The sequence below is a fragment of the Notolabrus celidotus genome, chromosome 8 (assembly GCF_009762535.1).
Source record: "Notolabrus celidotus isolate fNotCel1 chromosome 8, fNotCel1.pri, whole genome shotgun sequence".
NCBI classification, from domain to species: Eukaryota; Metazoa; Chordata; class Actinopteri; order Labriformes; family Labridae; genus Notolabrus; species Notolabrus celidotus.
This window is the reverse complement of record NC_048279.1, coordinates 18,103,107-18,124,187: the sequence shown is the minus strand read 5'-3', so window position 1 is coordinate 18,124,187 and position 21,081 is coordinate 18,103,107. Positions and strand designations below refer to the sequence as shown.

Here is a 21,081-nt window from a genome sequence, read left to right as displayed (position 1 = left end):
AGACTAAATCTCATAAGCAGGGATGTTGATCCAATGTTGACAAATACAGTCTGGTATAGCTTCTATAGCTACACCAGATTGTACAAGAATGACAGAAGATAGGTTGGAATATCGCATAACGTCTGCTAATGTGTCAATCTTAAGTTTTGTTGCTAATGAACACCCAGATAAGAAACTACTGAATGATATAGCACAAAGCAGACTTTAAAAAATGAATGCAAAAACAAAAAATTGAAATATTTGGAGAAAAGACAAACTTCTAGTGACATTTTGTTCATATTCACAGAAAGTATGCACTGTTTCAGTTTGAGCAGATCATCACTTCATTGCACTGAGATGATTAATGGCTGCCTGTAAAAAGCTCTTAAATGTTGTTCTCTCTACCAAAACTTCATTTATTGTATAAATTGATTTTACAGGGCTTGGCAGTGATTTGTCTGAAGTTTTGAGTCCTGACTTTTAATTTAGTCTAGTTGTCCACCATGAAGCACCATTTTGTTTTTGATGAAAAGCTTTGGCTGTGCTGCTCTATCGCTCACTCAGTAGCAGCATCCCTTGGTGAACAATTATGGTGGGATAATCTGTTGACATGAACTTGTTTCCTGTTTATTGTTTTACCGTTCCACCCCAGCAGTCCTCTCTTCTTCTCCCCTGTCTAAGTGCCTCCTCACTGCCAGATTTCCTCTATTTTCTTTGCAAATCAAGTCATGTACTCAGATTATTATACACAGTACAAAGAAAACAAAATTGGTGATTAAAAATTAAATACTCTTATCTCTCTGTGAGTTATCTCGGTCCCCAGAGAGAGGATGCTATTTTGCAGGCTGCGGGTGTCTTTTGTTCCCAATTTAGAAGCTTGTCGCTGTTTATTGTTAATTTTTGATGCATCATTTGATATTCTGTTCACTTTCCTCCCTGACATGCAGAGAAAACATCTTTATCAAAGTGTCAGTTGTATGGCTTGTATTGTCAAGATGTCAGGTTTGCCCTATTCTTTACATTTCTTGAGAGAGGGTGTGTACTCTGCAACCTGGTTTGTTGCTATGCCAACTGAGCATGGATGCTGTTCAAACCCTGCAACTGAGAAGGAAATCAATATGTTCCTAAATTCAATTCCAATTGGGAAAAAAAAAAGCTTGAATCTCCCAAATCTGACATTGTCAATTGTGAACTTTGACTGACTTTGAGAAGAATAGAAAGTTCTCAGCGCGGTTTCTTTGTTGGCTCCGAATAATCATCGCCACAGTGTATCATCTGTAGAGCTAAAGTCAGACAAAGATGTGAAAATACTCTCTTGTCATTGCAGGATGCCTGTCAACTTAACAAGATAACCTCCGTGAATGTAAGTAACTCCTTTCATTGTTCATTCTTGCATGCACATTTCCATAAGCCTTATAAGACCGTGACACTGTGCAGAGTTTGGTTTATTATTACATCTTATTTAAGTTACGCCCACGATGAATCTGCATGCCACTAGAACCTTTATTTTTTTATATACTTTATTTTCTGCTTTTCATATTTTAAACAGACATGACATACAAACAACCACAGTACAATACAAAAACAAAAACAATACGAATACATTACGAAATATATGCTTTTTTTTAACACTAGAATAAACCAATATATGTTGGTGCCATATGAAAACTCTGAAATCATTGATTCATGCCTGAGGTTAAGCCTCAGTCCTGTATGTTATTTGTTGAGACTGATTGCAGAGTAGCACAAAATAAAAAGTTAAAAAGTTAGATAGATACGTTACATGTTGATAAAAACAGATTTGGCAGTTTGCAAATCATATAAACATTATACTTAGTTGAAAATAGTGTAAAGACAACATATCAATGTTGATATTGGAAAATGGTATTGCTTTAAGAAACATTTTTGTTTTATGAAAAACATATGCTCATTTGAAATTTGATGCCAGCAACACATTCCAAAAAAGTTGGGACAGGGACAACAAAACACTGATGAAAAGAAGTTGTGTGTTACTGAAAAACACCTGAAGGAACTCCTCCCAACTGCTTAGGCTGATATGACTGATTGCGAAAAAGCATTCCAGAGAGAGTCTAGAAGAAGAATTGAGTAGAGGTCATCACTGTGAGAGCTGTGTGACCTGTATGGAGCAAAGTAAGTGTTCCTGTTATTAGTGGTCGTTACAGATTTATTTAGCGTTAGTATAATTAAGAATTGTTGTGGTAAGGAATGTAGAAAAACATAATAGGTTTGATCATTTAACATATTATTATAGTTTATTTTTTTGATAAGAAGACACTGACACTTTAATATAGGTTTGTGTGTGGCACAGACAGTGGGAAGAGTCAGTGGAAGCTAGACTGGTTTGGAGTTGCATGTTTTTTTATCGTGTCCTTCTAGAGTTTTGTTTATTATCTTGGAATCCTGCATCATCTGCCAAATATTTGGATTTGTGACACTGATGGAACATCTAAATAAATTTGTTTTACTTTTTACAACATTGAACGGCTCATGAGTGGATGATTGCTCTGGATGCAACAGGGAGACACGTGTAAGCCAGGACTCCAGCTAGTGATGCAGTTTCGTCTGCTACATGACCACATAGTTTAACAATTTCAGAATGATGCTGATCCCCGGACCCTCAGGCATGCAATGCATTAAAACGGACATGACCCTGTAGTGGAAGTCACTGCATGAGCTCAGTTTTCTAACTCAACTCCATCTCTGTCTCTTGTTAAGTGGTCCAAAAGTTAGGTTGAGTAAGCATATTGATATGGCGACCACCGTTTAAATGCTTCAATGATGCCTAATCAGGTTAAAGATATTACACAGCGTTTCAACTTTTTGAGGACGAGAGTTGTACATATGGCAATGTCAATCACAAAAACATATTGTTGAACTCTGCTCTGAAATTTTAATTAACATCGACAGAAATTAACATTTATATCAGATCTGCCTGCTCTGAGGAACCTGAGCGTGTAAGAGCTGGAACCTTCGTACTTTCAGAGCAGATATGGGTTTAAAGAATATAAATGATGCCATTGAAAATAATGAATGGTTTTTCATCCAATACCAACAATAAATCTATTCACCTGGGTCATGATTTGGCTGTTATTTGACTTTTCTTTAGTACAGAATTAGTATGACCAAATACTTTGCCCAGAAGTTTTTATTTTATTATTATTATAATGCTTTATACTTGGAATAGCACAAATGTGTTCACAGACTTAATATTTTCCATTAACATCAGACAGTAAGCCTCTTCCCATCCTTTCAAATGATTTATTTTCTTCAGCAAAGACAGCTGTACTGTTAAGTTTTGCTGAGTGAAATGAAAAAGCCTTTACTTTCAATTGTCTGCATTGTTGCCATTTTAAATAAAATTTTTAAGCTCAAGGCCATTTCACACTTCCTTTTAAGACAACAATAACATTAAATCCAATTATGTTTTGGCATCTGACCACCATATTCTCTCTTTCCTTTCACTCCCTCTGTTTCTCTCTTTATCTTGCAGTTCATGTCTGCACACAGGCACGTGTAGCTCAATAATCTTTGACTAATGAGAGCAAGACTTTCAGAGTCCTTCCTGCACTCTGCACTTTGCACTTCAGCACGATAACACACTAGTCAAAAATTTTCAATATAAGAAGAGTTTGTTTCTACTGTGAAATTACTGCACACTACCACTTGGTGTTTCACTTTAGTTTTTGAGAGTGGTGTCATAATTCTCTGAAATTATTAACTAATTTCAACACAAATGATGTGGACATGTCTTCTGCTTTTGATGTCTAAACCAATTTATGGTTAGTGACAATTGTCTTTTTAAAGATATCTGATTTGGTGTAGGACGTGGCTTCAGAACTGATAAATATTATACTACTGTAAATGTACATGCTGTACATAAAAGTCCTTATAGCAGTGGACTCAATCACAGACTAAGTTGCTGAAATTCAGTTGATTTGTCAAAAATCACTCAGTAATCTCTCTTCCCACTTGCTAGAATCACCTCCTTCTTGCATGTACCCGCTAACTCATCATTTCTGACATAGTGGCATGTCAGCTTGTACATAATAGTTCATGCTGGAACAGCATGTTCAAAAATACAAAGGCATACCTGCAGAGAGAGAGAGACAGCATTTATAGTTTTGTGTGATTTTTGCATGATCTTGACATTGGGTAGAATATATGACCATGTTGGATGCTGTTTTTGCTTAAACACCTTTCCATTACTGTTTTTTTTTTTTTTTTTTCAATTTACTTTTCTCCCTCCACATGCGACGTGCAAAATGACAACCACCATCTCCTCTGAGCAGATTTATGCAGGTCTAGGTGTGCCCGCAAGCTGATCCTTATCTGAAATGGCAGAGCCAATCTCCCCTGATTCACTCCTAAGTGGTCCCTGTTTATCACTCAAAGTGAGGTGGTTGTCAGCCAAGTCCTTTTCTGTGCAGCACTGACTTCTTTGCTATTTCTAGAGAATAGTAGTTGTGGGGGGGAAGTATATGTGATAATAAAACTGAAAGAGCTAGGGCCTGCAAAAGGACAAGGTGGCAGCCGCTCTGTACTCCCCTCCTCTATATCTAAATATAACGGACTTCTAATCCGGTAACCCGTGAATCCAGCCCAATCTGCCCATTGTCTGTTTGGTTACCAGAGGGAGGGTTTTAGGATTGGCTGGCTTGTTACATGGCAGAACTTGGCATGCGTCGCTCCTGTTCATTTTATCTCTGTGTACATACTTCTCAAGGCAGTGTTTTATCTGGCTGAACGGCTTTGTTTGGTCTTGATATCTCTTACCGCAGCTTGTCTTTGCTTATGGATTTCTGGCAGCTTCTTTAAATAAGTGATAATGCTTAGCACAACACTCACCTTGACTCCTGTGTGAATGTTTGCTTTTGTTTGTCATGTTTGTCTTCCAACATTAATGTTTAATTCACATTCCCACTGAGAGGGAAAACTTGTATTTATTTAAGACTCATTAATGGTATTTAATTGTAATTAATATTGTAGTAAACGACGTAGGCTCTCTCAGCATCTGGCACCAACTTGAATGGCTTTAAGTAAACAGCCTTCAAAAAATGAAGACACTCCCTTATGCAAAATGATTGTGCCCTAATTGTCACAGACAGCTGTTTGTTCTAATAGATTCTGGATGCCATTGTTGGAGCAAGTTTCCAATAATTAGAGTCATGTGGAGAGGAAGCAGGCTTTTTTTCGAGCTGCCAACCCTCCATAAGTGGCTCTTTCTTTTGCTGGAACCTGGACTTTGCTTTTTGTGCGCATCCTCCAGTAATTTGAGAAACAGCTGCCAAAGCTGTTTGAGAACAAGTAGATATTTAGACGACTTGAAAGCGTGGGCAAACATGGCACACAGAACCATGTCACTTTGCCAACAAGGTATTCGTCTCCTTGGTGTTTTAGAAAATGAATAAAACCATGTGAGTAGGGGAAAAAATGTAGTCTCTACAAAGAACTTAAAATATACCTCATCATTTGGCAGCAGATGTCCCGATGTATGCATCAAAGTGGGATTTGTTTAAGTTGTGGTCTATATGTTTATTTTCTGTGGTTAAGAAACGAATGCAGTGCAGATAAAGCTTTTCTCTTTCTATTTTCTCAGCAGAGCAACAACAAGCTTTGTTTCGAAGTTGTTATCTCACACAAAAGTTGAAGGTTGTGTGTGTTTTTTTGTTTTGTTTCTTTGACTGCATGCCCTTTTTTGCACTCTTTTCTCCTTATTTTCTTTCGAGCATACTCACACTCACAGAGAGTGATGTGTGCCTCAGGATCTAGATGAATGGAGTAAATAGAATATTTAGCTAGCTGTTTCAACATCACAGTACTGAAAAGCACTCGGGTTGTGCTTTCAGGGTGCTAATTGTGTGGATTTAGGTTAGTCGACCCTCTCTGATAGTTTTTAAATGAAGCTTTTGTGCTCTTGGTTTTTGGCAGTTTGTCCTTCATTAGTGCCAGACTTTATTTCTCTTGCGCCTCTCTCCTATTTCCAAGCCTTATTTAGTCTTATCAAAGAACAATAAGGGCTTTATCTGCTCGCTATAGTGGCAAAGGAAAAATATGTTCGCACAGAGACATCTCCTCCTCCTGAGCTTAAAGGAGCATGCTCTAATGATGTTTTTAATTCAGGGCCTGCATATTGCTTTTATTGCTATATCGAGGAAGGAAATCAAGATAGTGATTTGTGCTTGGGTTGTATTTGCTGTGGAAAAAATAAAAGTCTCTTATCAGTTTGAATAATGGGAAGAATAAAATTCACAGCAATAATCCAAGCTGAGGGTGTAATTATTTTTTATGCCTTTTATGCCCTATACTGTGTCATGTTACTCAGGGAATCATGGGAAGACATGAATTCAAGCTGCAGTCAGATCTCCGCAGACCTCATTTTTCTCTTTGTGGACCGCCAAGAAAAATATGTAAGAATAAAAGCTGCAGTGTCTACCCAGCATGCCTCACAAAATTACAGCATGTAGATGTGTGGTGTGCTTTCTGGAGGAATCGCTAACATTTTAGCAGGCTCCACAACATAGGAGATTTGTTTTAATCTTTAGCACCAAAATAAAGGTTGCAACATGAACTTGTGTGAACCTCCAGAGAAACCAGAGTGCCCGGCACCTTTTGGACACAAAAGCCCACACGCCTGTGATCCCCAAGTCTTTACAAATCAAAGTCCCACTTCTTTTTGTGTCTAAATTGGCTAGAGGGGAAAGTAGGACATAGTTCAACTTGTTAATACACATCCCATCTATTATCGGCCCAGAACTCTCAAATATAGATCCTATAGCCGTTTATTATCTGGAAAGTAATTCACGAGACTCAACCGAGCAGAAATCATTTTTGGGTTATGAGGTCACTGTTTCAATTAGCCTCCCCCTTAGTGATAGGATGCACTCTCTGGCTTATTTTCAAAGAAAAAGCAGGTAAAGATGATGGATGTAGTGCTGGGCATGTAACAACAACACTTGGTACAATTAGTTGATGATTTCCCTTGTAAATGCCATCTCAATGTACTCATTCAGCCATAAACGAGCAGCATTGTCACCGCTGATACCACTGATGATGATATTAATAATCTTTGTTTGTCAGCTGTGGTGTGCCAAGACGCTCTTAGGGGCAGAGAGAATACCTATAAAGATACTTAATTGCATGCATTCCTAGAACAAGAGGGTTTTTAAGGAGGTGACTTTAAACATTTATTTTTGGTAAATCCTAAATGAATCAGTGTTTTCCTAAGAAAATTAAATGAAGAGCATTTCTAATGGCACTGGAGGTCATAAGACTTACCTTTTATAAAGCTGAAGTGAGTCGCTAAACAGATGTAAACATCAATTCAGCGGTTGAACCTTTGAAAAAAGGTCATATCCAACAGAATATGACAAACCAAAAAGTAGTTATTTTCTCATATAGCTGTGGCGATAAATCTTCAGATAAAATAGTGATTTCATGCGCTTCAGGTTAGAAAATATCTTTCTCCCTCTGTCTTCACCTCAATACAAAACAGGTGAAAGGTATTCAGATTGTGTAGCTCGGAGCATTGAAATAAAACGTGTTTCATAAAGTCTAACAACAGTGGGTTTTGTCCTTGTTCCTCTGTGAAAGTTTTCCACTTTAAAAAGCCTCAATATAAACTTGTGTCATTCAGCTGTGTGGATAGTTTGGAGAATTTGCACAATTTTTTTTTAAAGAATCTATCAAGGAATTTTTTTAAATTATTTTTTAATTTTTCAAGTGATTTATTTTGTGTGACTTAGTTTTATTCTTCAGTGAAAGAAAAAAATGTCACGGTGCCAAGAAAACTAAATATTTTAGGAGAGACATCATGTAAATGATGTAGCCTTCTCTTACTTTGTCTATCATCTCTGTACCACAGTGTCTCTCATACTCCAGATTCTTTGTGTCTCCTCACTCACCCACATTCGACCACTTTACTTCTTAATTAATATACATGCTTCAAACTTTTTTGTTTGGGCCAGAAGAGCTTCTACCTTACATTTCTAGTTTGTTTGTGTGTTTCAGACTCAGCGTCGTGTGACTTTCCATCTTCCCGATGGTTCCCAGGAGAGCTGCAGTGACAGCGGGTTGGGTGACCCTGAGCCCAGCAGCACAGCCAGCACCAACCAGCCTCTCCCCCTCAACTTCCCCCAGGATGAGTATTATGAGCAGACATCACCCAACAGCCGCACTGAGGGAGATGGAAACTCAGACCCTGAATCAAGTGAGTACTGAGTTATTATTATTTTTTTTATTTATTTATTCTATTTGCTTTGCTGCAGCAGGCAAAAGTGTTATTTATATGCTTCACTTTAATTATTTCTCTGTGATTTTTGAGGCTTACTTTGCACAGTGTAATTTACAAGTGGCCATCTGTGTTTTCAGACAGAGAAACAAATTACTTAGACTACAGCTGTGGTGGTCATAGTGACAACCCAGCCTTGCAAACACTTAACAAAAGACTATTTATGTCAAATAACTGGTTACACATAACACTGGTCTGCTATGTATGCTGTTTTCGTCTGGGTCAGTCTTTAGACAAGTGGGACAACACAAGAAGTCACCCAGGCAATGCTGGAAGGGAATAAAACCCCTGCTCCTTCTGTCATTTATCAGATTTAGGTCTTATTAGACAAACAAAATAAATTGGATTTGGATTAAGGAGTGCAAAATAATATTCAGGGAATAGCTTGCTTAGTCCTACATGTATTATTGACAATGGATTTTGTAAGGCTGAATTTGTAAATGTTGTCCAGAAGCTCTACAACCAAAGGGGGATTCTTACCTTTAAAGTTGGAAACTCTGTTGCTTGGATTTATTCAAATGATTCACAAGACAGCTGTCACTGCATGGCTTACTGCCCAATGATGTTCTCCATAAAAAGCTCCACTGAACGCAAGGATGCACAACTCCGTCCTCATACATATACAAGACTTAAAAAAAAAAGGGAGGAAAGAAGAGTGCTTAAGACACACCACAGAGGACCGTGTTTTTTTTTCTTTTCCTCTACTGGTAGCGTAGATCCAGAGCTGGTGCACCAGCAGCATGCCAATGATGCTGCTGAAATGATTTTGCTCCACCTTAACATGAACAAGGCTATTCTGAGCCCCCTATCACTGTGTCCTTGTCACATACCAACACCCCCCACTTCAGGCTGGATATTCTCACCCTGGTGAATCAGATTTTATTTTCAGCAGGTAACCCTGTGTCGTATATTGCAGGCTGGATCGAGGTTCAGTTCGCTGCAGACCTTCACACCTTCCATGGCCTGTGTATGTAATTCCTGAGCCATTGCACAGAGTTAGCTGTCAACAAATACAAGTCTTTTTTTCCAAATATCCAGCAGAGAAAATGCGCAGGACAGGAAGAAATAGAATCCTTTGCATACACCTACGTGCAGTATAGCCATTGTGTCATAGCTGTAAGTGAGACAACAGTCCTTGGTGTTTCTGCCTCCCTAGCAGCTGTGCTGACAGGCCTGGGGCCGGGATGTCACTGTGAGTGTGATTGTGAATGCATTTGTTCGGCATCAGACAGGACGGGTGACATCCCTGTGACGGCTCCATGTTCATTTAGATGCAAAGGTTCGTCCCACATATGATTTTCTATTTTTGATAACAGGATATTACAAGTTGCAGCAAGACCCCTTTTTAAAGATAGCCAACTCCCAGATGACCTCCATATTCCATCACACATTTATACACCACACATGCGTACAATCACACATACATCTAATGATCAAACCTCTCCTTCTTCCCCAGCTGTTCCCTTTAATGTATTCACCGCGGTGACAGCCGTGATTCATTTATGTGATTCATTCACACACAGAGGCAATTGCTCATCATCTCATTAATATTCAGTGACATAAACATCTCATACTTCATAAACTTACTCAAATACTGAACTTATTACCCACTTTCCCTCTGGGGTAATATTTGTTGAAGTGCATTAGTTTTAGATAGAGGGCCATGCTAATGTAGTAAATGCATGTGTACTTTTACAAATTGCTGCATTAAAATCACAGCAGAGCACAAGTGTGGGAGAATAACTCAGAGTGTAATATCGTAGTCTAATACGAGTGGTGGGATAATAAGAAAGTCATTCCAGTTATTTGACCACAAAGCTCATGTAATGTAATGTGTAACCTTATCACACCAAAAATATTAAAGTCAATGTCAGTCTAACTGATGCTGCTATAAGAAGGGTGAAGGCAGCCAGCCATTGAATAGATTAAAGGGATGTTTAAACACCATTTGATTAGCTATAGGAACACATCTCTGAGTCCAAATATGTATGTAGGACTATGCAGCTTTATCCCATTAAGTTTTTGCTTCCACCAACGTAAGCCAATGTTTACGGCTACATTTTTAATAAACACACTTCAAAATCAAATATTTTCCCACATAAAGTCACAGGAACCCTTTCATTTGCGTTAAGATGTTACACACACCAGCACATGCTGTCACATCAGTTGCAGACAGAGTGAAAGTCCCTGGACTCATCCGGCTCCATTTTCTCCTTCCAGGAGTTTAAAGATAAACTCTGACTCTGCTACCGGCTTCAAAAAGAAAGATGGATCCTGTGCAGGTTGACCGTCTCAGAGATGAGTGCGTCGGTGACAGAGGGGGGGGGCCTCAGATGGATTAGATATGGTTTTATCAATGAGCACCAGGCTGGCATGGCGGTGGCAAGTTTCTTATCATGTCGTCTCAATTTGTAAAGCAGAGAGAACAAGGAAAAGTGGAAAGAGGGGAGAGGAGATGGAATGACTCTACTCTGAAGAAGAAGAAATAGAGCTTGGTGACTGAAAGACTCGAGCCACAGTAGGAAGGGAATTTCAGGAGTCAAACGGCGTGTTGTTTCGTAAAGGTGCTACAGCTTGGACCTGAATGTCAGCTTGCGCTGAATAATTGTCTGTGCCAAAGGCGAGCCATGTGGCCTTCTTATGACAATGAATTTCTGGGCTCCTCTTTAAACCTGCATCTTTATTAGACCACCCACTCTTGAAATAAAGTTCATATGACATTTTATGTTTCTATTATTTATGAGTTAGGCGGCTGTTCGTTTTATGGGCTCCTGCTTCCCCCCCTCCAGGCTTACTTCACCGCCCCGCCATCACTCTCGCGCTGTCACCTCCTTTTGTCACACATTGTTCCAACGTTTTGATATTTCCCTCTCTGTCTTGACAAAAAGATAAAAGCGGCGGATTAATATCATTAGCATGTGTGTTTTTAGGTCCAGCCCCCATACATCTGACAGTAGGCTGGTGCAGAACAACACAGCCGGAACAATTAGGCATGATGAATCGTACCTGTCCCTTTTGGCCAAATTGCGATGCTTCATCAAAACATCAGAAACAGGAATGCATAATGATATGCGATGCATCTCTTCCCCCTGCATAAGAGGGATGAATGCCACAGTTTCAGCTGACATCCTTTCATGAAGTGACTCAGTGCAGCATGCTTTCAGCACAGTTTTACGCAGGTACACCTTCCAGGCATGAGCCTTGTACTAGAATCACTGAAAGCACTGTCTTACACGAAAAACTAAAAGCATCCAGTTGATGAAAATGTCGTTCCTGACCCATCTTTGCTCAGACTTTGTGTCCTGCTGTGGATTTTGTTATTTGTGTTATAATAGTAGTGACTGCTGGCCTTGTTCTGAGTGATGGGACTGTGCTTGTAAGACATCAAACAATTAAATCCTGTTTTTATTTTTACTCACTTAATAATTCTACAATGTTAAGTTGATGTTGACTCAATAATGTCCTGAAATGCTTTTGCTGAATGATGGGAATGATCATGTCATGAACTGGGAACGGTGCTAAGCCTTCAGACAAAGTGAGGGCAAATCCCTGTGTCTAAATCCTTCACATTTTTCAAACAATACACATTTTTTTGTTCTCTGGACGTTTTGTAATATACTTATTTCTTTCTCCTGTTGTTGGAGTGAGGGATTTAAGGGCTTGTGCTTTTGCCCACTTACAAGCCGCTCACTAAAGGCAGTTTTGATGTAGTGCATTAGTCCCTGGGAGAAGAAGCCAGAAAAAGCCGTACAGTATAGTGCCGTATCTTAATCTGTGGCATATGGCTTTCAAATGACCAGCTTACACCTTGTCTGTCTAAGATCTAAATCTGCTATTAAGATAAGCCAATCCTTTTTAAACACTGCAAGTATAATAAGATTAAAGTTTTAAATGTTCTGCACACGGTATTATCAAACTGCAGACTTTTCACCAAAAGGAATTGCTTCATCACATAACAGAATTGAATCAATGATTTTGTTTGATATACATTTTTATCACTGTGTGCAATATTGTGTCCAAGACTTTTATAGCACATAAGTAATTCCTGATGCCAGTAGACAAATAATCTGATTAAGGGCTTGCTGAGTTCATACTTTGTGGAGTTATGCTCTCAGCTCTTTGATTCCTTTAGGTTGAAAATGTTCATAACAGCCTTCGCACTGAGTTTCCACTCGACTGATTTACAACTTGTCTTTAGAAAAAGGCCACTTGACTTGATCTTGTGTGCGAAACACGTAGGGACCACTTACATTTTTCTCAAACCTTCAACTTCTACTCTGTACCTCTGGGGGCCAATGCCGAACTTGCACTAAGACTGGAATTCAACTGTCTAGACACAATCTGCCCATGAATAAAGGGATTTCACGAGGAAGCATGAGGGGGGTAAAAAAGTGGGATTGGAATTGTGATTGGAGCTCTACAAGTAAGCCTTAGTGCAAGATTGTTACACCACATTTTGTCATTCACAGCAATACGTTTAGCACATCATTATGTGACGGTACCAACGCCATAGTGCTCAGTACAGTTAGCTGCATTAATTATTCATATGAGTCCAATCTCAGTTTCACTTTGAGGGTTCTCATATGCAATTAGAAGTAATGAATGTGCTTCTTAATTACATTCATTTGTGCAAATTTCCATTCCCCATTGAGTTTTTCTGTGGAAACATTGTGACACTGACCAATGGCATATCATTTGCAATGTGACTAAATCCATTCAGCATAGAACAATTAGCTGTAATTAGTGTTACAATGTCATCAGCGACCAGGGGGAAAGACTAAGCTGACATGCAAGAGGAGAGAAGGACCCTTGTTCGGAGAGTTAAAAGTCCAACCTTGTCACGAGATCATCATAATTGGCTGACCACAGGTCAGGAAGATGATGAACTGTTGTAAGACTGTTGGGCTTGATTTTTTTCTCTATCTACTTTTATTCATGTAAAGTTAGCTGAGCAGGCGTTCTCTTTGATAGAAATGCCCTTATCCACATTTACACACTTAGGAGCTGCGGGGGCAACCTTTTACTAGAGCCAGCCCGTCTCATCATCGAGCGCTGACAAATGAGCAGCTCCACGAAAGTAATTAAGAATGAAGTGCCTTGCTTAAGGATACAGTGCCGAGTGGCTGGCAAGAGGGAAGTGTTTCTCATTCGTTTCACGTCATGACCTTACATATTGTCATGTTATCAGAGATATTCTAGCTGCCTGGTGTATATTTAATTCATGCCACACATAAAATGGTAATGCAGCCTACTCCTTTTCTTGCAGTTATCCGACAATCTACAGGATAACTTCGCAAAAGTCATCCTTTTTTCACATCATTTGCACCACTTTGCTCCTTGCTGTATATTCTCTCTCATATAAATAAATAAAAGCCTTTGTGCCTCCTGGCTCCCAGAACTTTTTACAGCTGCCCCAGTGGGCCTGCAACAGTGCTAAATGAAGCAACAGTGGGTATTAACCTACATAGATCGGACCTTTCCTTTTAAGATAATTTTAGTGTTTTTTTTTACTTCCTATCTCCTTTTGTTTGACCGCTGGGGGTCTATGGTTGAGTCAGAGGGGGATTTAGATGGACTCATCTGTATCCTTCTTTACCGATTGGGATTTGGTGTTAGTGCTCAGTTCTCAGAGGTGAGGTGGAGGGGAACCCTTGTTTTATCTGGTTCAAATGCCACACCAGTCGTCTCGGAGAGAGAGAGACAAGCTATTGATCTGGAGGAGTCAACTCAGCTCGCAGAAATCTCTTTCCACCCTCCTTCAAACGACTGGAAAGTGTCATGTTAGAAACCTCCTTTTCCAGAGTATTAGGGCTCCTTTTTGTTGCCCCGCCAAAGACTCCTGTGAAGCTGAGACGTGAGATTTCTAGTACAATCATTTCAATCCTAACAGGACAAGCCGGCAATGATATGTAAGGATTCTTGAACAAGCTCTGCAGCTTTTCTACTGGAAGTGGCTTTCTTCAAAAAAGACAAGCTCAGTTAAAGCTTTTTAAACCAGAAACATATTTAGGGTATTAATGCACCCTTTATACTTTTAACTCAACATTTTGTTATTCTCTTGAGTGCCAACAACTAATTTGTCTGCTCAAAGATTTAGATTCTTTGGGAGAGCAACACAAACATTGGCGTGATACACAGTGTTTCACTGTCCAACATTTCCTGCTTCAGATTCTCTCAGCAGCACAGTGACTTGAGGGGGCTTTTTAAAAGACATGTACAATTAAAATACTCATTCCGAAGTTGTTAACATGTTCAGTAGGTCTTGTGTCTGGTTTGGGAAAGGATCAATGGCTGCCAAGTTTGATCGTGTCTCTGGACAATGTACTCTGAACTCGGCAGGGATAGAGAGACTTCAAACAAGCGTAGAGGCTCAAAGGCCCCAGCCAGCGATTCACTTTGTTCCATTTCACTGACTCTGTGATTCTTAAAGTGGAATATGGCTCGGACTGCATATTAAACCTGTGAAATACTGGGTTCCTGAGAGGTGAACTACTTTGGTCCTTGGGCCCATTTAGCTGATACAAGCGCACTAACCGGAATTATTTAAAACAACAACAAACCACATGTCATCCAAAGTGGAGAGGTTATTTTTTTTAATGCTAATAATGTCTTTGGCATATGGTGCAAAAGGTATGTTTTCCTCATTTAATTCCTGGTAGCAATCAAGCAGCCAGAACACAATTTATCATCAAAGGCAGAGCTTCACAGATAATATCCCACTTGTTCTTTTAAACATTGAATAAATCTCACCACAGATCTGGACTGAGAAAAAAAAAACGATGCCTCATTTCTAAGGAATCACGCAGTCCTTTCAGTGTGATGAGCTGAGGTTACACCTACCTGAAGGAGCAGAAAGTTTCCCTCCTCTCAGAAGTGGGAGGAAAAAACACGGGAAGCCATGAAATATAGATGTACTAATGTTTTATTCACGGCCATTTGTTATAGATAGCTTTTTTACAAATATCCCGCTCCCTTTTCATTTTTAGTCAGAGAGCTTGTGTTAGCATTAGCATTTTCCCCTGCAACTGAAATGCTCCTGTCCCTCTCATCCACCTGTACGTACACTAACATGCTGTATACACAATGTATGCACCTGTTGCACAATGTTGCATTTAATGTCACATTTCATCCCAAACGTCAAATCAATAACTACGAAACTAGGACCGTTTTTTTGTGGGTTAACGTGTGAGAAATTGTAACATCTTTCTGTATGAAGATGTAAGACTACCAAATCTCCTCATTTGAGATTTTATGGTTATCAATAAATTCCATCGTGAGATCAGAGGTCAGCCTGCTTCGTATTTCAATAAAGCCATTACCCTCTGTCCTGGGGGTGTTGTATTTCAGTATAACCAATGGTATGTTGTGTTGTTAACAACAGCATTAGCAGGGCTGAGAGGGAGCAAGGAGAAGTGCATCCCTCTCTCTCTCTCTCTCTCTCTCTCTCTCTCTCTCTCTCTCTCTCTCTCTCTCTCTCTCTCTTCTCACACGCTCTTATCCCTTCATCCCCTCTTTAAGATATAGCGCCACAGACAGATTAAAATGCATGGTCTCATCCCTTTCTCATTTTTCACATGCAGTCGAGTCTCAAGGATAAGGATGGCCTCTGCTCAGAAGGACTTATTGACCAAAATAACTGTGCATCAATATGTCTCCTGAAGGCTGAGCCGACCACAGCATCACAGGGGGTTGTATTTTCCCCAACTCGCTCAGCCTTTAATGTTATTGACCTGGCTTGTCCTGATACTCTGAAGAAAAAAAGAAAAAAAGAGAGGCTGGAAACATACGGCCCTCTTTAAGCCTTGCTGTCCTAAAAAGAGCACGTTTATTGACGCATCGGAGCAAAATGAACGCCACAAAGTATGCAAAGAGAAACAAAAACAAGAGAAATTTGCAATCTCAGAAAGGCATGCTGTGACCAATGTGCAATTGTGTCGCTGCTTCTCCGAGGCTTATTTTTCAATAAGAAATCACTGAGATAAACTGCACTTTTGATGAGATTCAATTCACAGTGATAGCTGCAGTATTGCTGCAATGACATCAATGATATGATGACAGACGGCCTCAACTATGATGCCATCTGTCTATATTTCACATATTAGCATATTTCAACTAAAATGTGTCATTCACAGGAAATGCAATATTTTCCTGTGAAATAATTAATTTCACAAGCACGGGCATAAAATCGTAATAAATCGCATGCTGTATAATCCACACACTCACACGCTGTCAAATTCTGACAAAGTTATAAGCAGTTAATTCAATTTTGTGGAATATTGTAAAGCATGCAGGTTACAGTATGTTTTTAATCAGCATCCAGAGTAACGGGTGCTGCATAATCCAGGTTTTTAATGCACACACATGAACAGAATTACTTCTCACTGTACTCTATAGGACACTACTCCCCAATGGATCAATGTATGCACTGTGTGGTTGATAAATTGGTGCTCATGAATAAAAGGATCATGTCAGAAGCCACTCACAGGCAAATAACTCTGACAAATGGAGTGGAAGTGTGGCAAGAAGAGAAAGTAGGAAGTGAAAAAGAGGGATTGTGGAGGATGGGGTTTTCAGATGGGACATGCTGAGGAAGTGGATTTCCACATAGTCCCTGCAGGACATGTTTGGCCTAACCAAAAATGACAGGGGGGCTTTCCAGGGGCTTGACACTGAACACATAAACCTGCCTGTTGTGTACCCTCCTCAGCAAGAGAGCCCAGGCTTTCATCACATTCGCTGTGGTGGAGTTCGCTAGGCGCTTCCACCCTGGTTCTTTGAGAGGCATCTGTGGGGACCTCAAGGCGATGTAGCGCTCGCTAGGTCAGTCAGCTGTCTGCCTTTCCATGCAGAAGCAGACCCAGGGCACAAGCCCAGCCAGGAGCGCCCAGGCGAGCAGGCAGACAGACTGCGTCCCTTTGTCCCCGTTTTCCCCAGAGACACCTGCGTGATTGCACTGATTTGTCCTGACTATTCAGCCAGGGGTCCTACTGGATTTTAAGTGTCAAACATCTGTCACACAAAGGCTCATGCAGGCTAATTCGCTACACTCATGAGAGCTAAATCTTTACAGAACTGGTTGTGAGTATGCACCATATGTGTATAATTCCAATGGAATGGAATTTTTATGTGTTTTTCTTTTTTTAATGAGTAAATGCTGAAATATTATGACCTCAAGTATGACAACAAAAGCTGCCGTCTTTTCAGAACTTACTTGTAAGAGAGATACTGTAACTCAATTGGAATATTCCTGGTGAAATAATTAATTAAAAAATTATAATAATAATAATAATAATCTGGGTAAAGCTGAAGATCTTGCATTTGCCTTTATTTTTTTGACATCAACACTAAGGAAGACATGCTTTCACTCTTTTCAAACAGCCTATTTTATACCAGTAGCAACTCACGTCTTCACAGATATAAACCTAGATTATCGTGTTGTATCCACTGTTGTTCATTTTAGAAAGAATGGCAAACGAGCGAAAGAGACACAGTGTTACACATAGCGAGTTCATAGTGTTAGCAGAAAATAGACTGGAACGTCTCCCGGAGCCACTTACAGGCAGCAGCAATAGCAAACTCTTTGTCATGATAAAATCAGGGACCTCCACCAGCATGCCCTTGATTTTTCAGTTGGCTTTACTCGCCAGGTCACCAAGGGGAGGCAGATGTTGTCTCCAGGCATGTCCCACCGCCTCTGTGAGGGCTCCGGCTGGTGTCGCTGAGCTCACAGGTGCAGAGGGTACGGTGGACGGGTGGGTGGAGGGTGTTGGAGATGCACTAAGCCATCGCTCAGCCGCCACAGGGCAGCTCTGGGGACATTGGAATGAGCAGATATGCTCATTTTGATCCACTGAGGTATAATAATTGATGATCAGCCCTGCTGTTGCATCTGGGAGTCACTGGTCCGTTTCGTAATACACCCTTAATGCAACACATGGTGGTGTGGACAGAGGTGCCATGGGGTCTCATGCTGGCTTCTATTTCATGTGGCACAAAGGATGATTGAGGGAATACAGGTCCATATAACACACAGAAGAAAACCTTTTCTTGCACCTTAACTTCGTATTCAGGTTGAATTTAAGGCTGAAATCCTCCCCGAAGGAGCTGAATAAATTTGATTACTAAAAGCTTTCTTTTAAATGTTTGTTTCCTTGAAGCTTTGATAGACCTTTTATTGTTATTACGCCTGTCTAAACATACAATGGAGAGGAAAAGTACCACCAATAAATGTTGAAGATGGAGGGAAGTAGAGATAAAGAGTAAAAAGAGGAGGCTGCCGCTAAAATGTCAATTTGGGAGCATTTTAGTCTTAAAGTAAAAGAGATGCAGTTCAGTGTAGCCAGCATAAAACAGAGCCTACGGACTAAACATGTAGAGTATTTATGTTCCGTAAAAAGCCCAACTATTTGCTTCTTAATTGTTGATTTTAATGATTCTGTGGAGAATAAAAAAGGCTGCAAAGAATTTTCCTTTTAAGAGTCCAACTTCATCATACTTTGAGCGTAAAAACCTGACCTAGTTTTTATCCCCTCTTCTGTGTATCTGCTCTCAAAAAAAAGAGGAAAATTAAAAGTCCTATTTGGTGTTTGCTTTCTTGATTAATCACCATTATTCCTGCAGAAGCACGGAGCGTGCAGAAACTTCACACACCAGGCACACAAAGAAAACACACATAAACAAGCACATACATCCACCTTGATCCATGCTAGCTGAACAAACCTCCCACGTTGTACAAGTCGAACACAAATCTGCAGCACAAAACACAACCATTGACAACCTAAGGATCTTTGAAAGCCTCCAATCGCTGATGCTTCTCCAGTGCGGTTCTCCTGCTGCAAGAGATCAAACACAAACGCAGCCGCCCAATGCGAGAACATTCAGAACAAACACTGTCACTGCATCTTGAAAAAGTAATGTGAAGCATTGAGAAAGTTAAGGTTTCAGAATAAATCCCAGAAGGATCAATAGGCTGCCATTATCCAGGCCACACTGTAAAACATTTAAACCACTGAGTGGCTTTTGTCTGCTCAAAAATAGGGGCCCTGTTCCGTGTTTGTTGTCATAGTTAGTTGTCAGCGATGCGATCAAATTTTTAATACACCATTTAGCTTCATTGATTTCAGTTTACCACAGATTGTGTTGAATGAAACATTGTTCTTTTTTTTCCCGCCATCAGTGGCAATTACCCAGCAGTGAGTGCTGGAGATCACAGTGTATTAGAAGGCATGGCGTTTGTGAAACACTGCTGTTTGGGCCTCTTGTCAGCAGCTGCCTGGATCTGAACATAACAGGCGTGGATGCATGCATAATCATAATGTGCGGCAGCAGACACATTGCTGTGTGCTCTGAAGCAGGCATTCATTTACTTTAATATACTTATACGCCCACACGTCTAGCACACACACACACACACACACACACACACACACACACACACACACACACACACACACACACGCTGCGGTCATAAAGACAATCATAAGCAGTGAATGAATTCCTTATGTTTATTGTGTCATTGCCTGCTCAAGGAGATTTTTTTTCCGTGCTTCTTTTTATTATTCAGGGGAGAAGAAACCCCACACTGGATACTGGAAGTCTTTCTAAACTGCAGATTCCTCTCTTGTCTTCAGTGTTGAAGAGCATGTTTTGCCTTCAAGGTTCTAGCCTCTGTTTATGCTGAAGATTTGTGCATTGTTTATGGTAAAGTAAAATCTTGTGTATCCTCACATGGAGGACTCAAAGTTGTTGTTCTTCTTTTATCATTTACTGCCAGGCCTTAGAGTCATTATATTTGTGTTGTAAATGATTAATATTCATTTTTCCAAAGTTAAAAATGTGCATACTTTCACAGAACCCAGGAAAAATCCATCTGTCTTACCTTTGGAGCATCTGCCATCGCTTACAGGCCCGTCCACCTCACGAGTCACAGGGACTTGGGGACATCTGTCCCAACAGATAGAGAATCAGGATAGGGCCATCCATTCTGTTAACGCTCCACTGAACTCTGCGTTATGTTCACCATAATTTGCTTTTGGTAGCTGCAGCATCCCGGAATATTGCTCAGACAAAGTCGGCTGGTTGTAATGTGTCCCTTTTCGGCCATTCTGCAAGCAGATAATTTGATAAACCCCCAGACGTAATGGCTATGCTGCATCCTGATAAATGTGGGTAATATGACAGGGGACAGAGGATTTCCCTAACAATTTCTGAGGAGAAGTTTGGCTATTAGGATGATTTGATATTTTCCAGGGAGAGTACATCGAAAGGGAATGTGTTATGTTGCACTTTGATGTAACATTGTATGGCTTTTTGTTACAGGACTCAGTACACATACATTTTGTCTGTTTTTGTTCCTAAGCTTGTTTGTGAATGTGAATGTTGTATTAGGATTTGCTCAGGTTATATCTCTTTTCAAATTGCCTCTGCAGTTTAAGATACAAAGCTCTTATTCCAGAGGGAAAAGCATAAAGCAGGCATTACAAATCCAAACTCTAACACTATTTCCTATCTTGTATTATAGCACCATATGCTCTCCCATTTCTCCCAAACACAAACGCTCTCTGCTGCACACACATTATTCAAAATACCCTCTTATACATTCTTGAGAAACACAAATCAGAATAAAGTTGGGGAAACTGACCATGCAGTGACCCAAAAGCTCACTCAGCCATTCCTGCTTCTCTCATCTTGCTTTCTCTCAATCTTCTGAGGGTAAACGCGTCAGCTATTCCTCATATGGTAAAATATGCAATCTGTGCCTGCCAGTCTATGAGCGAGTTTGGGGTTAATCCTCA

General features: G+C 40.1%; 1 protein-coding gene across 1 annotated transcript in view; it reads left to right on the top strand.

Moving 5' to 3' along the window:
* LOC117817603 (protocadherin-9-like) overlaps window positions 1–21,081 on the top strand; it is an 84,239-nt gene that overhangs the window by 27,151 nt on the left and 36,007 nt on the right. Inside the window, exons 4-5 of the mRNA XM_034690357.1 lie at window positions 1,307–1,342; window positions 8,008–8,206. Of these exons, the coding sequence (XP_034546248.1) occupies window positions 1,307–1,342; window positions 8,008–8,206 (235 nt within the window). The remainder of the gene's footprint in view (window positions 1–1,306; window positions 1,343–8,007; window positions 8,207–21,081) is intronic.